Source organism: Apodemus sylvaticus, chromosome 22, assembly GCF_947179515.1.
Source record: "Apodemus sylvaticus chromosome 22, mApoSyl1.1, whole genome shotgun sequence".
Lineage (NCBI taxonomy): Eukaryota > Metazoa > Chordata > Mammalia > Rodentia > Muridae > Apodemus > Apodemus sylvaticus.
Genome location: NC_067493.1, coordinates 14638657 through 14655290, shown reverse-complemented (window position 1 = coordinate 14655290; position 16634 = coordinate 14638657). Strand labels below are relative to the sequence as shown.

Here is a 16634-nt window from a genome sequence, read left to right as displayed (position 1 = left end):
CCTGTGGGAATCTAATGTCTCTGGTCCCCGAGGGCACCAACACTAATGTGCACATACCCACACTCATGTCCAATATCAAAGACTATCCAATTTGCTGGGGGAAGGTTCTTCAGATTTCTCAGTTCCGTTCACATTAGTGCCCTCAAATCTTCAAGAACAACAAAAAGGTTACTTTTAGTAGCCCAAACAGACTCAGGAAATCCAAGTCAACTAGAACAACAACAACAAAACCAAAAGGTTACTTTTCGTCTCCCAGACAGACTCAGGAAATCCCAGGGACTGAAAGCCGCGTCTGTTCAGAGCTGCGTTGCCCACTAACGCTTGTTTTTACCCAGACCGCTGTGCATGCTGAACCGTTACAACACTGGCAAGTGCTGGCCGGGTCTGGGCCTGCCAAGCTAACGCTGCTGGCACGACAGCCCTGCTCCTGGAAGAGGGCCCTGCTGTCTGTTGCATGCCACACTGACCCTCTACTTTCTTTCCTTTCCTTTGTCTCCTGCACCATGCTTGCTGCGTAGCAAATGGAATCTCTTGCAGTAAGTTAACTTTCTTTCATATTCTTTGTCCACTGAGGCACAGACCCACAACAACCTTATTTTTACTGTTAACTGGTGTAGCTTTTAGCATGATCTCCCTTTTTGGTTTAATTTTCTTTTCTTTAGTAGATTGAGACATGGCAGCTTATCTGTAGCCTTCTGAACTGTTTTCTCCCCCAAATAGAAACCTACATTGCTACGAATTCTCTTCTCATTGTCCCAGTGGAAAATGTTAAACAATAAATACCACCATTTGACATTTAGGAAAGTCAAGAGTTTTCATGGCTAGGTTTCACCCTAAATTGGGAAGAAAACATTTTTTTTACACTTTTTAAAGTTAATTCGAAAAGGTCCTGATAGTTACATTCCATACCAGATTTTAAAATCTTCCCAATTTCAAAAGAAGAAAGAAAGAAAGAAAGAAAGAAAGAAAGAAAGAAAGAAAGAAAGAAAGAAAGAAAGAAAGAAAGAAAGAAAGAAAGAGAAAGGAAGGAAGGAAGAAAGGAAGGAAGGAAGGAAGGAAGGAAGGAAGGAAGGAAGAAGAGTTTAACTTATCATAAGGAATTTTACTGAAACAACCAAAGACCTAGCCAGATCAACTAATTATTTTCTCTAAAGCTATTTGCATGTATGCAGGTATTTGGGGGCGAAAAAAAGAAAAACCCTAAACAGAATTGATTTTCTCTTAGAAAGAAGGAAGTTGGGGAAGAGGGAAGATTCATTTAGCATCATCTTTAGTAACTTAAAAATCAGTATCAAGCCAGGCAGTGGTAGTACACGCCTTTAATCCTAGCACTCTGAAGGCAGAGGCAGGTGGATCTCTGTGAGTTTGAGGCCAGCCTGGTCTACAGAATGAGTTCCAGGACAGACAGACAGAGATACACTGAGAAACCCTGTCTTGAAAAACAAAAAACGAAACAAAAAAAATCAAAATAAAAGGACAGCAGTGATAGCAACAGAATATACTGCATAAAACTGAAAAGTCTTACAGCGCATCTTCTTCACCGGATTCAGGGAAGAGTATTTCATTTGCCTCCATGTTCAGTTCTGAGCTGAGTTCTCTGTAGTCGCTGAGCACAGGTCCCATTGACCCTGGCTTCTTGTAGCCTCTTCCAAACCCAACAGTGGAGTGTTTCCACATCTGACTTACAGCAGATGTTCATCTCACTGGAGAATTCTGAGCCCTGATCTCCAGGGTACCAGAAGCTCTCCCCGTGCTCTGTAACAGCCCGTCCATTCTGGGAGCTAACCCGCTGTTGATAAAAGAAAGGCTGCCGAGAGGAGCTCCCTCTGAGAGCGCTATGAACCTTGGTGGTGGGATGGCTTGGGATTTCTTTCTCATCGATTTCAGACTGTGTGGCTTGTCCTTCTGCAGACTTCAGGAGTGGCTGCCCACTCAATGCATCCCAGATTTACGCCGTAGTCTCCCAAGTAGCAACTCAAAAACTTAACACATAGGACTAGTAGGTGTTGCCTGTCAGCGCTTCCTTTAATAAAGGCTGTTTAAAAGTGGTTTGTAGGGGCTGGAGAGATGGCTCAGTGGTTCAGAGCACTGACTGCTCTTCTGGAGGTTCTGAGTTCAAATCCCAGCAACCACGTGGTGGCTCACAACCATCTGTAATGAGATCTGATGCCCTTTTCTGGAGTGTCTGAAGACAACAACAGTGTACTTACATATAATAAATAAATAAATTTAAAAAACAATAAGTATTTTTAAAAAGCAGTCGGTAGCTTGTAAACAATTAATACAACTGCTCAGGGATAATTTATAGGTATTTTGTTGGCATATATGACTGAAATGTGATTTTTCCCCCATTCTTTTTAGAGCCCATCCTAACTAGCCATTCAATATCCTATATATATATATAAAAAAAAAAAAAAAAAACCCTGACATTCTGTATTATACTGTGACCATCTCCCTGGTGCTACTGAGTGGGTTTGGGTTCTTATTTGGGAGGTAAACAGATAGAGAAGCAATCCTCGTGTTGGGTCTTGACAACTTCGCAGGTTGAGCACTAACAGTTGTTTCTCCCCCATCCCCCCCACCCCCCCACCCACAGCAACTGGAACTGTGTCAAAGGCTGTACAAGCTGCATTTCCAGCTGCTCCTGCTCTATCAGTCCTACTGCAAGCTCATTGGCCAAGTGCACGAAGTGAGCTCGGTGCCAGAGGTGAGCCTGCCCGCTCGGCCATCACTCCACAGAGCTACCCGCTCCTTCATTGCCCCGCAGAACCGCCTGCTTGGTGGCTTCCTCGTGGGTTCCTTGGTGGGCTGGTGTGGTTTTCCTCTGTCCTCCACCCCACTTATAATGGTACAAATTGGGTCCATCTTTGGTTTGGTTTGGTTACTTTTCCATATTATTATTATTTTGTTCAAGCACGAGTGAGGAAAAAAATGCACTTCTAGTCTCAACTCTGAATGGTTTTCTAGAAAAAGACCACAGCTAAGATGAAGAGAGTGAGGTAGCCCTACATTTGGGGAGCAAGCCCCCTTACCCCTACAGTTACCCTGGATATTTCACATCACCCTGGTGGGGTTTCTCCTTGGCATGTAGCCTTTCACACTTAACCCCCATCATAGGTAAGGTGAGAAAGGATGTCTTGAGGCTTCTGTTCCCTGCTTCAGCATCAGGATGCTCTAGTGCACCTGAATATAAAAATTAAAATCGGGTACAGCGCTTATAAATGGGTTCCAGTCTCCCTAGGAGCGAAAGCGAAGGGGTGGGCAAGTGCGGAGAGTGGACACCTGGTGTCAACCAACTGTGATTCAATATTTATATAACCTACACCTTTATATACGCCACATTGGCCACTGGGGTTTTGTTGTTTTATCTGTTCTGAGGCAAGGTTTCACTGGGTAGCCTAGGCTGGCCCCAAATTCCTATTGATTCTCCTGCATCATTCTTCCAAGTCCTGGGATTCCTGACATGTCCCACCATACCCAGCTCCCTCATTTATAGGGGGTCTCTGCTTAACCAGACCCTCATGACCAAACTTCTGTACCGGAATGCATTGCATTTGTTTTAAACAGCTGCTGAACATGTCCAGAGAACTGAGTGATCTGAAGAGGAACCTGAAAGAGGCCACGGCAGCCATCGCCACAGACCCACTGTACATCGAGGGGGCGTGGTCTGAACCAACCTTCACCTCCACGGAGGCCGCCATCCAGTCCATGCTGGAGTGCTTGAAGAACAATGAACTTGGCAAAGCCCTGCGGCAGATCAAGGAGTGCAGGTGGCGCCACTGTACCTCCAGGGGTGGTTGTAGGAAACACAGACTTAATCCTGCCCCTTTGTTGGTTCGAGACCACTGCTCTTCCATAGTGTACAAGCTCAAGTCCCAAAACCCGCCTGGCAGCTTACCTCAATCTCTGATTCCTGTTCCAGGCAATCCAGTGCCCCCTGCTGGCCACTACGAGCACTGCGCACATTTTTATACTAACCAAGACTCATACCTCCCAACTCCATGCCTCTAAATCTTTACTGTTCTTTCTTCCCCACAGAAGCCTGTGGCCCAATGACATCTTTGGAAGCAGTTCTGACGATGAGGTCCAGACACTCCTGAATATTTATTTCCGTCACCAAACTCTGGGACAGACGGGTACTTATGCCCTGGTGGGGTCTAACCACAGCCTGACTGAAATCTGCACTAAGCTCATGGAGCTGAACATGGAGATCCGAGACATGATCCGCAGGGCCCAGAGCTACCGGGTCCTCACCGCTTTCCTCCCAGACTCCAGTGTGTCCGGCACTAGTCTCTGACAGGAGCCTCCTGTCCCCCATGGTTTCTAAGCTTGCAGTGCTGCCATGCTGGGGCGATCTTATTCAGTGTCTTCTCAGCCTTCACAAGACTTGGACGGAGCAGTCCCCTCTTCTTACCTGTAGGACTTTTTCTAAAAAAGATGACTCAACTTCCAATGTGTAGCAATACTGTCCAAACCGAGGCAGCCTAGGACCTGCTGAGACAGACAGACTCTATCCATCCTGATGTGTGGCCACCCTTCACCCAGCAAATGCAACCCCACTCCTGGAGATGACTTCCGTTGCGTTGCGTTACCAAAGCTGACCACACTAAACGACCCTGTCCTTTCTAGAGACCGTTTTAGATTGGCAAAAGTGCAATGTTTTCTTCACCTGAAAAAGAAATTTATATTCTAAAGCTTGTACATTCATTCCCTTTCACCTATTTTGCTTCCTTTCAGTTTTCTTTTCTTTCCTTTTTTTTTTTTTTTTTTTTTTGAGGGATGTGTTTGTTTTAGTGAGTTTCAAAAGGGGCAGGCAGAATGAAGCTGGCCACTGAAAACCTGTAAGGAGGTCAAAAGCTGACAGCCTGTGTGATTGACAAGGGAATTGTAAATGAGTTACAATCTAATGTACACTGTATCTAAACGAGGCTGCTAGGAAGTACCTTTCTGAAGTTTCTAGGCTATTGTTTCTGAAAACCAGGGATCTCTCTGTGCCAGGAAAGATCCAGATGGATTCTTTTTTAAGGATCAGGGCTGCTTTTTACACAAAGGTTGCTTTAATAAGCATTATTTATACTACAGAAGAATGAGTGTCCCTTTGCATTACCTTTGCCATTTTGTAGAAAAGCAAATTATTTACAGAAGTCCCAAGTCGTTTCCTCTGTCTGCATGCGTCCCTTAGGAGCCATTCGGAGTAGAGTCATAAAGGGAAGCTGTGAGTTGCCTCTTTAAGAATGATGTCATACTTTATTTGTAATATATGTGTAAAGGGTCTTTCTTAAAGTTCCTTCCTCAAACCCAACGCTGTCGAGTGTTAGATGTGGGCATGTGATCTGTTGCACATCCAAAGCATATTCAGAGTTGATCTATGTAACTTATTCACTGTGTAAATACATTTAAAGTTTTTGTGATGTGATCTTCGTTAATAATTCTGTTCAGAATTGCCTTTAGATTACAGAGGAATCTAAAAGACAAAAGACATGTTGACCATGGATTTTATTTCTAGTGAAATTAAAATATTTGCCTTTGATATTTGTTGGGTAGACTACATACTTGTGTTCTGTGAATGACACACACCCGGCTGCACAGTATATGGCCCCTGGATCCAGAGAGAAGTACCATCTCTTTGGAATTAGGCACCGGAATAAGAACGTGACTTTTCTTCATAGATACAGACATCTCACTTTACATATGTGTACACCTGAGTGTGTGGATGTGTCCCATGTTCATACTGCTGTCTGGGGAGGTCAGAAGAAAACATCGCAGTTACAGGTGGCTGTGAACACCTCGTGGGTGCTGGGAATGAAACTATGGCCCTCTGGGAGAGCAGCCAGTGCCCTTAAGTGCTGAGTCATCTCTCCAGACCCTAACCCTTTTGTTATTTTTAATTCTGTGTACATGTATGTGTGTGTGTGTGCATGGGAATGTACACTTGAGTACATGTACCTGTGGAAACCAGAGGAGCCTGGTCCTCCTGGAGCTGTACTTCAGACACATGTGAGCTGCTTGGCCCAGGCACTGTGACGTTCACTGAGGGCATCTATGAGAACAATATGGGCTATACCTCTGAGTGATCCCTCCAAACCCAAGATTGTAACATTCCATCATCTCCTGTTGACCAAAGAGAAAAATCGGACCTGGGCAGGGTAGCTCACTCCTGTCATGGCCACACACAGACTCATATAAATGAGTTTAATGAGCATGGTGCTTCCTTGCACCCCCAAACACCCTTCTAAAGCCAACAGAAGCTTCTCTGTTTTCTAAAAGATGAAGCTGTAGACAAAGTATCAACTCCATTCCCCATCCTGACTATAGCTCCGTCTCTGTGCACCCTCCCACTGTCGGTCTGTCTCCAAGCACCATCCCAGTGTCCGTCTGTCTGTCTCTCTGCACCAGCCCACTGCCTGTCCCCATCTGATCTCTCCCTAGTCAAACAAACTTCTCTATCGTAGTCCTATGTTTCCTACTTCATGGGTCGCCATCCTAGTTGGAGAGAAAATGTAAACACAGTACTTAGGAGGAAACAAGGCCTGGTCATGCTAAGTTCAGTCTCAGCTCAGTTCTATGACCTCTCTGTTCCCTCTCCCCACCTAGGAGAGGTCTTAACATTTCCCACATAGTATGGCTGCTGTGCGCCAGATGTGATAGCGCAGACTGAAATCTCAGCACCTTCCAGGTAAAACCTAGAGACTTGAGTCATCCTCAACTATATAGTGAGTTGCAGGCAATCCTGAGCAATGCAAGGGTTTGTCTTTTTTTTGTTTTGTGTTGTTTTGTTTTTTCGAGGCAGGGTTTCTCTGTGTAGTCCTGGCTGTCCTGGAACTCACTCTGTAGACCAGGTTGGCCTCGAACTCAGAAATCCGCCTGCCTCTGCCTCCCAAGTGCTGGGATTACAGGCGTGCACCACCACCACCCGGTTATTTTTTTTTTAATATTTATTATATGTGAGGACACTGTAGCTGTCCTCAGACACACAAGAGGGCATTAGATCTCATTATGGATGCTTGTGAGCCACCATATGGGTGCTGGGATTTGAACTCAGGACCTCCAGAAGAATAGTCAGTGCTCTTAACCACTGAACCATTTCTCCAATCCCATCCTTGTCTTTAAACGGCTGTTGTGGTAAATTAGAACAATGCCAGACACATGCTAGGTGCTAGTCCCACATGTGCTATAATTATGGACTGTGGGAACCAAGGACCTTGCCCCCTTGGGTAACCCTACATTCTTACTGACTATAATACTACTTGTAAAAATTTGTCGCACAGTTAATCCCAGTTTAGGGCCAGCCTGGTCTGCACGGCAAGTTTCAGGGCAGCCAGAAATTTTGTCCCCCAACTACCCCCCCCAAAAAAATTGGCCACATTTTTAAAAAATATTAATTTTTAAAATGAATTTTAAATTCTCCCTTTCGTTTCCTCTTCCTCTCTCCCTCCCCCTCTTTCTTTTGGAAATAAAGGGAGTTTCTCAGGGTAGCCTTGGCTATCCTGGAATTTACTCTGTGTACCAGGCTTAGCCTCTGCCTCCCCAGGGCTGGGATTAGAGGTATGCACCACTGCCCAGCCTCTCTTTTTCTGAGGCAAGGTAGTACCACTAAGTAGAGCAGGCTAGTCTTGAACCTAAACAGATCCACCTTGGGAGCCTCTGACTCCCAAGGGCTGGGTCAGCACACCTGACTTTTTCTCATCTTTATTCTTGTCAACAACCTACCACTTCTAGTACGATATTGATGTTTTTACCCAGGAATTGCCCACTAATGTGTTTCTCATGGTCTGGTTTATATTTATTTATTTATTTATTCATTTATTTATTTATTTATTTATTCGGTGCCAATTTACGCAGAGGACTACACCACCATCAAGTCCACAAACCAGGAATGGCACGCGCTGTCACAGGATCTATTTAAAGCTGAAGAAGACACTACAGGAGAATTTCTTGTCTTTGCAGTGACCACAGAGCTCCTGGCGATGTGGCCTCCGGAGATCGATGTGTCTTTTCTTCTGAGAACAGGAACAGCAGGCTCCTAAGCAAGTCTTTTGGAGGCAAAGTTAGAACAGTAAGTGATCAATTGATGATCCAAGCTTGAACCCAGCCCGTGTTTGTTTGTTTTTAGTTGCTGTTATTGTTTGGTTTTTGTGTTTGTTTGTTTGCTTTGTTTTGAGACAAGGTCTCTAGGTATCCCTGGCTATGTTAAACCAGGGATCCACCTGTCTGCTCCTCCTGCTTAAATTAGTTCTGGGAATAAATTCATGAGCCACCACTCCTTGATCAAAGTTAATTTTAGGTGAAAATTCTAGAAGAAAAAAATTCAGTCATTTCAATGATTCATTTAACAAAAGATTAGAAACAGTTGAGGTCGCCAGGCAATGGTGGCGCACACCTTTATTCCCAGCACTTGGGAGGCAGAGGCAGGAAGATTTCTGTGTTTGAGGTCAGCCTGGTCTACAGAGTGAATTCCAGGACAGTCAGAACTACACAGAGAAACCCTGTCTTGGGGGGTGGGGGGGAGGAGAGAAAGAGGGAGGGAGGGAGGGAGGGAGGGAGGGAGGGAGAGAGAGAGAGAGAGAGAGAGAGAGAGAGAGAGAGAGAGAGAGAGAGAGAGAGAGAAACAGTTGAGCTAATGATTAGAAAGGGCAATGAAATGGCTTAGCAATAGGAAATGGTAGGAAGAGAAAGTTGTCCTCTGACTACCATATACTTTTTCCAGGGTCTACAACCATTTCTGTAATATCATTGTAATATCATTGAAAATTGTACCATTTAGGAAATACCAAGAAAAATGTCTGTGCAAGAGTTGACACAATTGCATTTGGATAAAGCTGACAAGTTCTTGCTACCCATAGCCCAGGAAACACCACTGAGGAAATGGAAGATCTCTTGTGCTGTGCCTTTTGGCCCAGTTTGAGGACCCTCGGAGTTAACGTAAAACTGTGTTTGCTACTAGTTGTAAAAATTTCATGTTTTCTTGTAACCATTAAGAATTCTTAAGCTAGGTAGTGGTGGCACAAGCCTTTAATCCTAACTAACACTTGGGAGGCAAAGGCTGGCAGATCTCTAGGTTCAAGGCCAGCCTAGGCTATGTAGTGAGTGTCAGGATAGCCTGGACTACACAGAGACCAAAACAAAAAATAATACAAAAGACAAACAAACAAATAAAAAGCAAAAACAAACAAACAAACAAAAAAGAAAAGAAAAGAAAAGGGAAGATCTCGGAGATTTCAAAGCCAACCGGTCTGGTCTATATAGTGAGTTCCAGGACAGCCAGAGAGACTCTGTCCAGCCCCCAGCCCCGAAAATTTTTTTAAAATTCTTATGCATCTAATATTTAAATTGTTAATATAAGCATATATATTATGTGAATGTATGTTTGCCCATGTGAGTTCATATGCAAACACTGAAGACACCATGAAATCCAATCAAGGTCTAACCTATAAATCTGACCTCTGGCAAACTATCTCATCTTTCTTGAACTGAGTATCCCAGGAACAACATCTTCACAAGGGTTCAGCCATGCCACTGGAAACAATGTGTAAAACACACCAGCATTCCACACAGAATACAAATGTAATAGTTAACCATCAGAAGGATGACATTCTGAAGACACCCTGAAGAAGGCACATTACTTTCTGCTTTGTTTTGGTTTTTGGGACAAGGGGGACAAGAAGCCCAGTCTAGCCTTGAACTCCTGAATTTGCTATTTCCCAGTGTCACAAGATTATAGTCAGGATGTGTTGTGGTTAGCCCTGGGCTTGTATTTTGATGCTAATTCCACTCCTCAGACCGGCTGCAGATGAGGAGTTTTCTTGTGAACCTTCTCCCCTACCTTAACTTTTCAAATAAAGGCTTGAGCCAATGATTGGGCGGGAAGAAGTGGGAGGAGCTGACAGCCGAGGGGAGGAGCTGACAGCCGAGGGGAGGAGCTGACAGCCGAGGGGAGGAGCGACAGGAATAAACAGTGGGGGAAGGAGCTACCAGGAAGAAGGCTTCATGGAAGAGAAGCTCGTGGCCTGGAGAAACCACAAGTTATATGGGATAATATAGATGGAATAGAGTAGTGTAGTGGGAGGAATATTAGTGGAATTTATACCCGTATTCCTTTCCTAAAATAATTCTAAGCTTTCATACATACAGAAAACCTATGGGGCTAAAGAGATAGCTCAGCAACTAAGGGCACCGACTGCTCTCCAGAGGTCCCGAGTTCAAATCCCAGCAACCACATGGTGGCTCACAACCATCTGTAATGGGATCCAATGCCCTCTTCTGGTGTGTCTGAAGACAGAAACAGTGTACCTATATACATAAAATAAATAAATAAGTCAAAAAAGAAACAAAAGAAAAGCTAATACGCCCATGACAAGACCCAGGATCTATGGGACCCAAACACTTTGTGATAGAGGCGTCACGTACACAGACGGTAACCAGACAGACAAAGGGTTCTACGTGCTTACCTCGCATTGGATCGCTTCTACTCGGTAAGGGTTAAAACTCTTTTGGCACTTGCTACAGAGCTGTTTGAAATAAACCTAAAGAGAAATTAGCCTTTTTAATACAAGCTGATATATGCATATATTTCCTAGGTTCCTGTTCTTTTTTAATAATTTGCTTATTTTTTTTTCTTTTTTACTTAAAAGTTTGGGTATGCATGTTTGCCTGCATGCATATGCACTGAGTGTACGCAGCTCCCACAAAGGTCAGAAGAGGGGTTGTAGTTACAAGTGGTGGTACTGCCATGTGGTGCTGGGAACGTCTGGTTGAGCAGTGAGTGCTAGGAACTGTGAGCTGTCTCTCTAGCCCAGCCCCCAGTTCTTTTTTGTTTGTTCAGTTTTGGTTTTTTTCGAGACAGGGTTTCTCTGTATAGCCCTGGCTGTCCTGGAACTCACTCTGTAGACCAGGCTGGCCTCGAACTCAGAAATCCACCTGCCTCTGCCTCCCGAGTGCTAGGATTAAAGGCGTGTGCCACCACTGGTCAGCCAGTCCCCAGATCTATGTGTAACCTCTACCCTTAAAGGATTTTTTATTTTTTCCCATTTTTTTCGTAATGTGCATGTGGTTTTTTTCAGTCTCTGTGTTGTTTGCCAGCATGTATGTCTCGCGCCATGCATGCACATTGCCCACAGAGACCAGAAGAGGGCACTGCATCCCTTCACACAGAAGTTACAGAAACTTGTGAGCCCTCGTGGATGCTGGGACTCAACCCCAGTCCTCTTCAACGATGGTTCCATTCTCCAGCCTAGAACCTTGAGGCTTTAAGCTCGGAGTTCCATCAGTCACTTGTGGAACCCTCACCCTGTGTTCCATTTCCCTTACTTGTAAGCTGAGATAGCATTACTTTTCCTATAGTTTTTTTTTTTAAGATTTATTTATTTTATGTCTATGAGTACACTGTAGCTGTCTTCAGACACACCAGAAGAGCGCATTAGATCTCATTGCAGATGGTTGTGAGTCACCCTGTGGTTGCTGGGAATTGAACTCACGACCTTTGGAAGAGCAGGCAGTGCTTTTAACCACTGAGCCATCTCTGTAGCCCCTATAGGTCTTATTCTATTTCTGTTCAGCAGCATACATAATATAACCCAAAGGAGTACTCGACAGGGAGTAGCTGTTATTACTTTTCTCCACTGTATAGACCAATTCCTCCTTCTGCCCCAGTCATTTTGCCCTGAAATGTCTAGATTTCCTGCTTGAACTTAATTGTCTGTGGCTTCCCAGTGGCATCATTATCACTCTCTACGCTTTGCACAACGTCTAGGGGACATTTTCTCCCTGGTTTACTCGGCAGTGTCTCTGGCTTTCTTTCTTTTTTGCGAAAGGGTCTCCACCATATGGCTCCGGTTGACCTGGAACTTGCTCTGTAGATCAAGCTGGCTTCAGACTTGCAGAGACAGGCTTGCCTCTGCCTCCAAATATTGTCATTTAAAGCATGTGTCACCAGGCCTGGCCTTTCTGTTACCTTAAAGCAGTGGTCCTCAACCTTCCTAATGCTCCGAACCTTTCTATAGTTCCTTATACCTTGGTGACCACCAACCAGAAAATTATTTTCATTGCTGGTTAACAACTGCAACCTTGCTACTGTTATGTGTGGCAATGCAATTGTCTGTGTTTTTGACCCACAGGTTGAGAAGACTTATCTGCTTGAAAAACTTATCTGGACAGCAGGATGTAGTCTGTCAGGCAGGTTTACACACACACACACACACACACACACACACACACACACACACACACTTCTGTGTCATTTCCACACTGCTTCCAAGCCACGGACTTCAGTGCACTCACCACCACGCTGAACCTTTGTCTGTTCTGCTCCTATCAGAACACACCTGTCTGTTGTTTTGAGAAAGGAGCTTTATTATAGAGCTCTGGCTGTTCAGAAGGGGCCCCTTGTTTTGTGAGATAGGATCTCACCTTGCCCAGGGCAGGCCTTTCACTTGAGATCTGCCTTCCTCTACTTCCCAAATGCAGGGACTGCAGCAGGCCTGTGCATCACACCCACCTCTAGAACACATCCCTTGAACTGATTTCTCTGACTTGTTCTTTATAGACTAGTACTTGGGGAGTGTCTGAACCCATTGCATTTCTTGAATGAAGAATTTAGATGTTTAACTTAGTTTTAAATTCCAGGCACTTGGAAGGCAGAGGCAGGCAGATTTCTGAGTTCGAGGTCTACAGAGTGAGTTCCGGGATAGCCAGGGCTACACAGAGAAACCCTGTCTCGAAAAAACAAAAAACAAAAAAACAAAAATCAAATTCCAACCAGGTGTGGTGGCACACGCCTAGAATCCCAGCAGGAGAAGCAGAAATTCAAGGCCAGCCTCTAGTACATAGAAAGTTCTTGAGCATCTTGTGCTGCCTGAAGCGCTGCTTCAAATGTCACCAAATAACACAATAAACAGAAGTAAACGCCAATGACAATTCCAATGCCTGTAGGCTGCAGTGTCCTCTTGGCCTGGGGCCTGAAGTGGAGCCGCCCAGAGCAGAGACCAAGACCTACACTGGGAAGAGCTGGCTCTCTCTCTGCCGCAGGCACACACATGGAAGACAAACTTGCCTGCTTCATGAAGTCTAGCCTGTATGCAAGAACAGAAATTACTCTCCAAGAACATAAGATCTACACAGTGTCCCAGCACTCAGGAAATTAGAGGCAGGAGGAGTTATGAGTTCAAGGCCAGCCTGGCTCACATAGTAAGTTCCATGTCAAAAACAAACAACAAAAAGTTCAAGACCACCCTCAGTTATACAGCAAGTTTGGGACCAACATGTGGTTCATGAGACCCTAACTCAAGAAAAAACAAAAAGAAAGGAAAATAGCTAGATTTCCAAAGGGGGATGGGTATATTGAAAGTAGTTAATAGATACCAGTACAGAAATAGCCTGGTCATTTTAACAGACATTATCAGTTGTTTCTATGAAGGAGTTTAATATCTTGACAGAAATGCAAGACCTGACATCTGCAGAGGTGACAGAATCCCTTAAAATAACCTTAGGATATCTAGGCAGCATGGTACGTTCCTTTACCGCTAGCACTTGTGAGGAAGAAACAAGCAGAGATCTGAGGGTTCCAGGCCAGCCAGGGCTACCTAGGGATTCTCTGTCTCAGAAAAACAAAAGCAAAAACAAACAAACAAACAAAAAATGGCCTAAAGGCATGATTGATTAAACCTAATTTATACTTTTAACTTACATAAGAAGTGAAACCTCAAAGAACATCAGCAAGAAACAATGTCAAGATTTAGCCTCAGAACAGCCCAAGTTGGTGGGGGAAAAAAAGAGGAGAAATCTCTAGAGTAGATAAGGAGACCCGAATTTAACTATGACCAAAAAAAAAGTAAATAGGAAATTAAACTTAAGGCACAAACTGTCACTTATAGACCTGTGTGGCCAGGCCCAACTTGAAAACTTGATTTTTAAACTAAGTATTTAGTAGACACCGCAGAGGTTTTCATTGTTTTGTTTTGAGATGAGGTCTTACTCTGTAGCTCTTCCCGTCCTGAACTCATGTAGACCTGAAACTCATAGGTCTAGCTCCATCTGTCTCCCAACTGCTTCTTTGTTTTTGAGAGATATGTAATGTTAAGTTTCAAACCTGGGACAAGTGCCTGAGGAGCCTATTTAATAAAGCAAAGCAGACCTGGCCTCCAGGTTCTCCCAGCATCCCTCAGTCCTACCTGTGAACCCGGGTAAGGCTGGCACAGGCTGAACTCTCCAGCCCAGGTCTGGGCTTCCCATCCCCCAGAGGCTCCTCCCTGTCTAATTCAAACATTTTGGTTACCCGCCCCCACCCTCTTCTGCTTCTTTTGTTCCTTTGGTCTTTTGGCTGCTGTAGTTTTACTTCCCTCTCTTCCTTCCTCTCCCCACCCCCACGTGGTTCAGGGTCGCGACCACTCTGGACTCTCAGAGATTTGTCTCTGCCTCTGTGTATGTCTCCCTTTTTCCTACAATAAACTTTCTCCTCCACCATACCTAGAGGCAGTCATATCCTTTCCTTTCCTTTTTATTTCTGTTTTTGCATTCATGTAAAGGTCTTCTTATGTAGTCTGAGCTCGTCTCAAACCTCACCCTTCCCCTCCCAAGCACCGCAGTTGCAGGGTTATATACTACCACCCCTGAGAATAATTTACTTCTTTAATCATTGACTTTCGAGGCTGGCTCAGCGGTTAAGAGCACCGACTGCTCTTCCAAAGGTCTGAGTTCAAATCCCAGCAAACACACGATGGCTCAGAACAATTTGTAATGAGATCTGACTCCCTCTTCTGGAGACAGCTACAGTGTATTTACATATAATAAATAAATAAATAAATCTTTAAAAAAAATCATTGACTTTCACACCCAAATGGAAGTGTCAATATAAAACTCATCCTCATCGCCTGTCAGCAACTATGCCAAAGTGAAGAGGTGGAAAGAAGTTCTCCCACTGACGCACCTGCACCTTCCAGGCCTCGGTGCCCCGCCCCCAATGCGTGCCTCCCCCACCCACGCCCCTCCTCTCATGCTTACCTTGTTGGTACCTGTGATGCACCACACATAAGCACTCTCCCATCTCGTCTTACAATCTTTACAGTGAAAATAGCCGTATTTTGGTTCCAAAAACTGAAAATAAATACAAATGGAAGTCTTCTATTAACGGGGGTCGGAAGAAGAAGAGTCTAGATCCTTCTTTCGTAATTGATGGCATAACGCAACAGCATTTACCTCCTGGACGCTGCTTTCAGCAATTCTCTATAGAGCTCCGTTAATTTAGCTGGCAGCACTAGGGTGTTTCCTGTCCATTTCCCACAAGATCAACAGCAACATCTCCAAAAGTAAAAATCTAGGTTCGCTTTTCACACACTTGAAGCTTACTGTCCCCTCATCTACACCATGAATACTGATATAGGACGTTTTAAAGTTAGGCTCCACACCTACCTTACCAAAACTTGAAAAACATCCAGACCATGCAAACAAAGTACATGTTTCCGGAACTCCACCTTCCTCGCCCAAGAAAAGGTAGAAATAGTTAGCACTTACCGATTTGGAAATCGGAGGAGGGGAGACGGTGAAGGGTTAAGCAGAGAGAAACCAGCTAAAAGCCAAGCGTCCCACAAGAACTCCGTTTGCACGTACCTGCTTGTTCTTCCTGTCCTGGGGGCTGGGGGCATATTCCTCCCTCAATTCCTTCAGCGGTGGGAGCTGCTCCTGCCTGGCCCGGCTCCATGGAGATTGCAACAGCTGATCGGCCTCTGTAGGTCTTGTGAGCTTCTGGTTTCCATTGTTTTCCCCAGGCTGGGGTCGCCGGATCAAGTCTCTCCGCCCTACTCCCCAAGCTTCGGTGGGGTGCCTGGAGCTGATTCTGTCAGAGAGGGAACTGCTGTATAGTGTCTGTGACCCCAGTGAGCACTGCACTGACTTGTGCACTCGAAGGCTCACCTGTACGCCCACCTCCTTGGTGTTGGCCGTGCATAGCCGCAGACTCAGGTTGGGGTTCATCTGAGTAGAAACAGCCTGAAGTGGAAACATCCCTGTCTGAACCCTGTTGTAAGGGTCCAGACAGGGATGAGAGACATTTGCTGGTACCCTAGGCCCTGCTAGGAAAATGGGAGCTCCCATGTTTTGCAACCAGTTTTGTTGTTGACAGTGTCTCCAGGGGCCAGGGTAGGTCAAAGGTTGCGGGGTTCCACAGTGACAGGGAACACAGCAAAGGCTCTCCATTGGAGGGTCATTTCCTCCCTCACCTGCCTCTTCCTCTTTGTAGACTTGGTTTGGGTTCACCCAGGTTTCTTCATTTATTCCGGGATGGGGGCGGCCTGTTAGCTCCCTAATTGAAGTCACCTAGGAGACTAATTGTTTTCCCCACTTTTCCAATCTGCAGCGCCTACTTTTTTTTCCCCCTCTCTCTCAAGGTTGTTTTTTATTTCTGACTTCTGCACACAGGCTTTAACTGGGAATTTTACTCTTGGTGACGACTTTGTTGATCTGGTATTGATGAGTGAGGAAATAAATTCGTATGGGTATTATGGAAACTAACACGGGGTGGGGGGTTCCTCTAGAATTAACAACTGACTGGGCTGTGGTGAAGTCTTTAATCCCAGCACTTGGGAGGCACAGGCAGGTGGATCTTTGCGTTAGAAGCCAGCCTAGTCTACAGAGTGAGTTCCAGG

General features: G+C 45.0%; 2 protein-coding genes across 3 annotated transcripts in view; one reads left to right on the top strand and one right to left on the bottom strand.

Moving 5' to 3' along the window:
* Positions 1-5532, top strand: part of Fry (FRY microtubule binding protein) — a 393490-nt gene extending 387958 nt beyond the window's left edge. For both annotated transcript variants that reach the window (XM_052168890.1, XM_052168888.1), the window contains 3 exons: positions 2597-2707; positions 3568-3770; positions 4039-5532. In XM_052168890.1, the coding sequence (XP_052024850.1) occupies positions 2597-2707; positions 3568-3770; positions 4039-4297 (573 nt within the window). In that variant the 3' untranslated portion in view covers positions 4298-5532. The remainder of the gene's footprint in view (positions 1-2596; positions 2708-3567; positions 3771-4038) is intronic.
* A 2298-nt stretch (positions 5533-7830) lies between these two features.
* Positions 7831-16185, bottom strand: Zar1l (zygote arrest 1 like). Its single transcript, XM_052168494.1, has 4 exons — positions 15601-16185; positions 14995-15087; positions 10449-10523; positions 7831-8033 (listed from the first exon to the last, which is right to left on the bottom strand). The coding sequence occupies exons 1-4, from the start codon at positions 16183-16185 to the stop codon at positions 7899-7901; spliced, it is 888 nt and encodes a 295-aa protein (XP_052024454.1). The 3' UTR covers positions 7831-7898.
* Between the last annotated feature and the right edge of the window lie 449 nt (positions 16186-16634).

Bases quoted from the DNA above. Each gene is read 5' to 3' on its own strand.
- Zar1l (XM_052168494.1), bottom strand. From the start codon at position 16,185: ATGGAGAGCCTTTGCTGTGTTCCCTGTCACTGTGGAACCCCGCAACCT. The intron at 15,088-15,600 runs GTACGTGCAAAC...ATTTATTTTCAG, and splicing joins AGGACAGGAAGAACAAGCAG to TTTTTGGAACCAAAATACGG. The intron at 8,034-10,448 runs GTAAGCACGTAG...TGCCTCCAAAAG, and splicing joins TAGAAGCGATCCAATGCGAG to ACTTGCTTAGGAGCCTGCTG.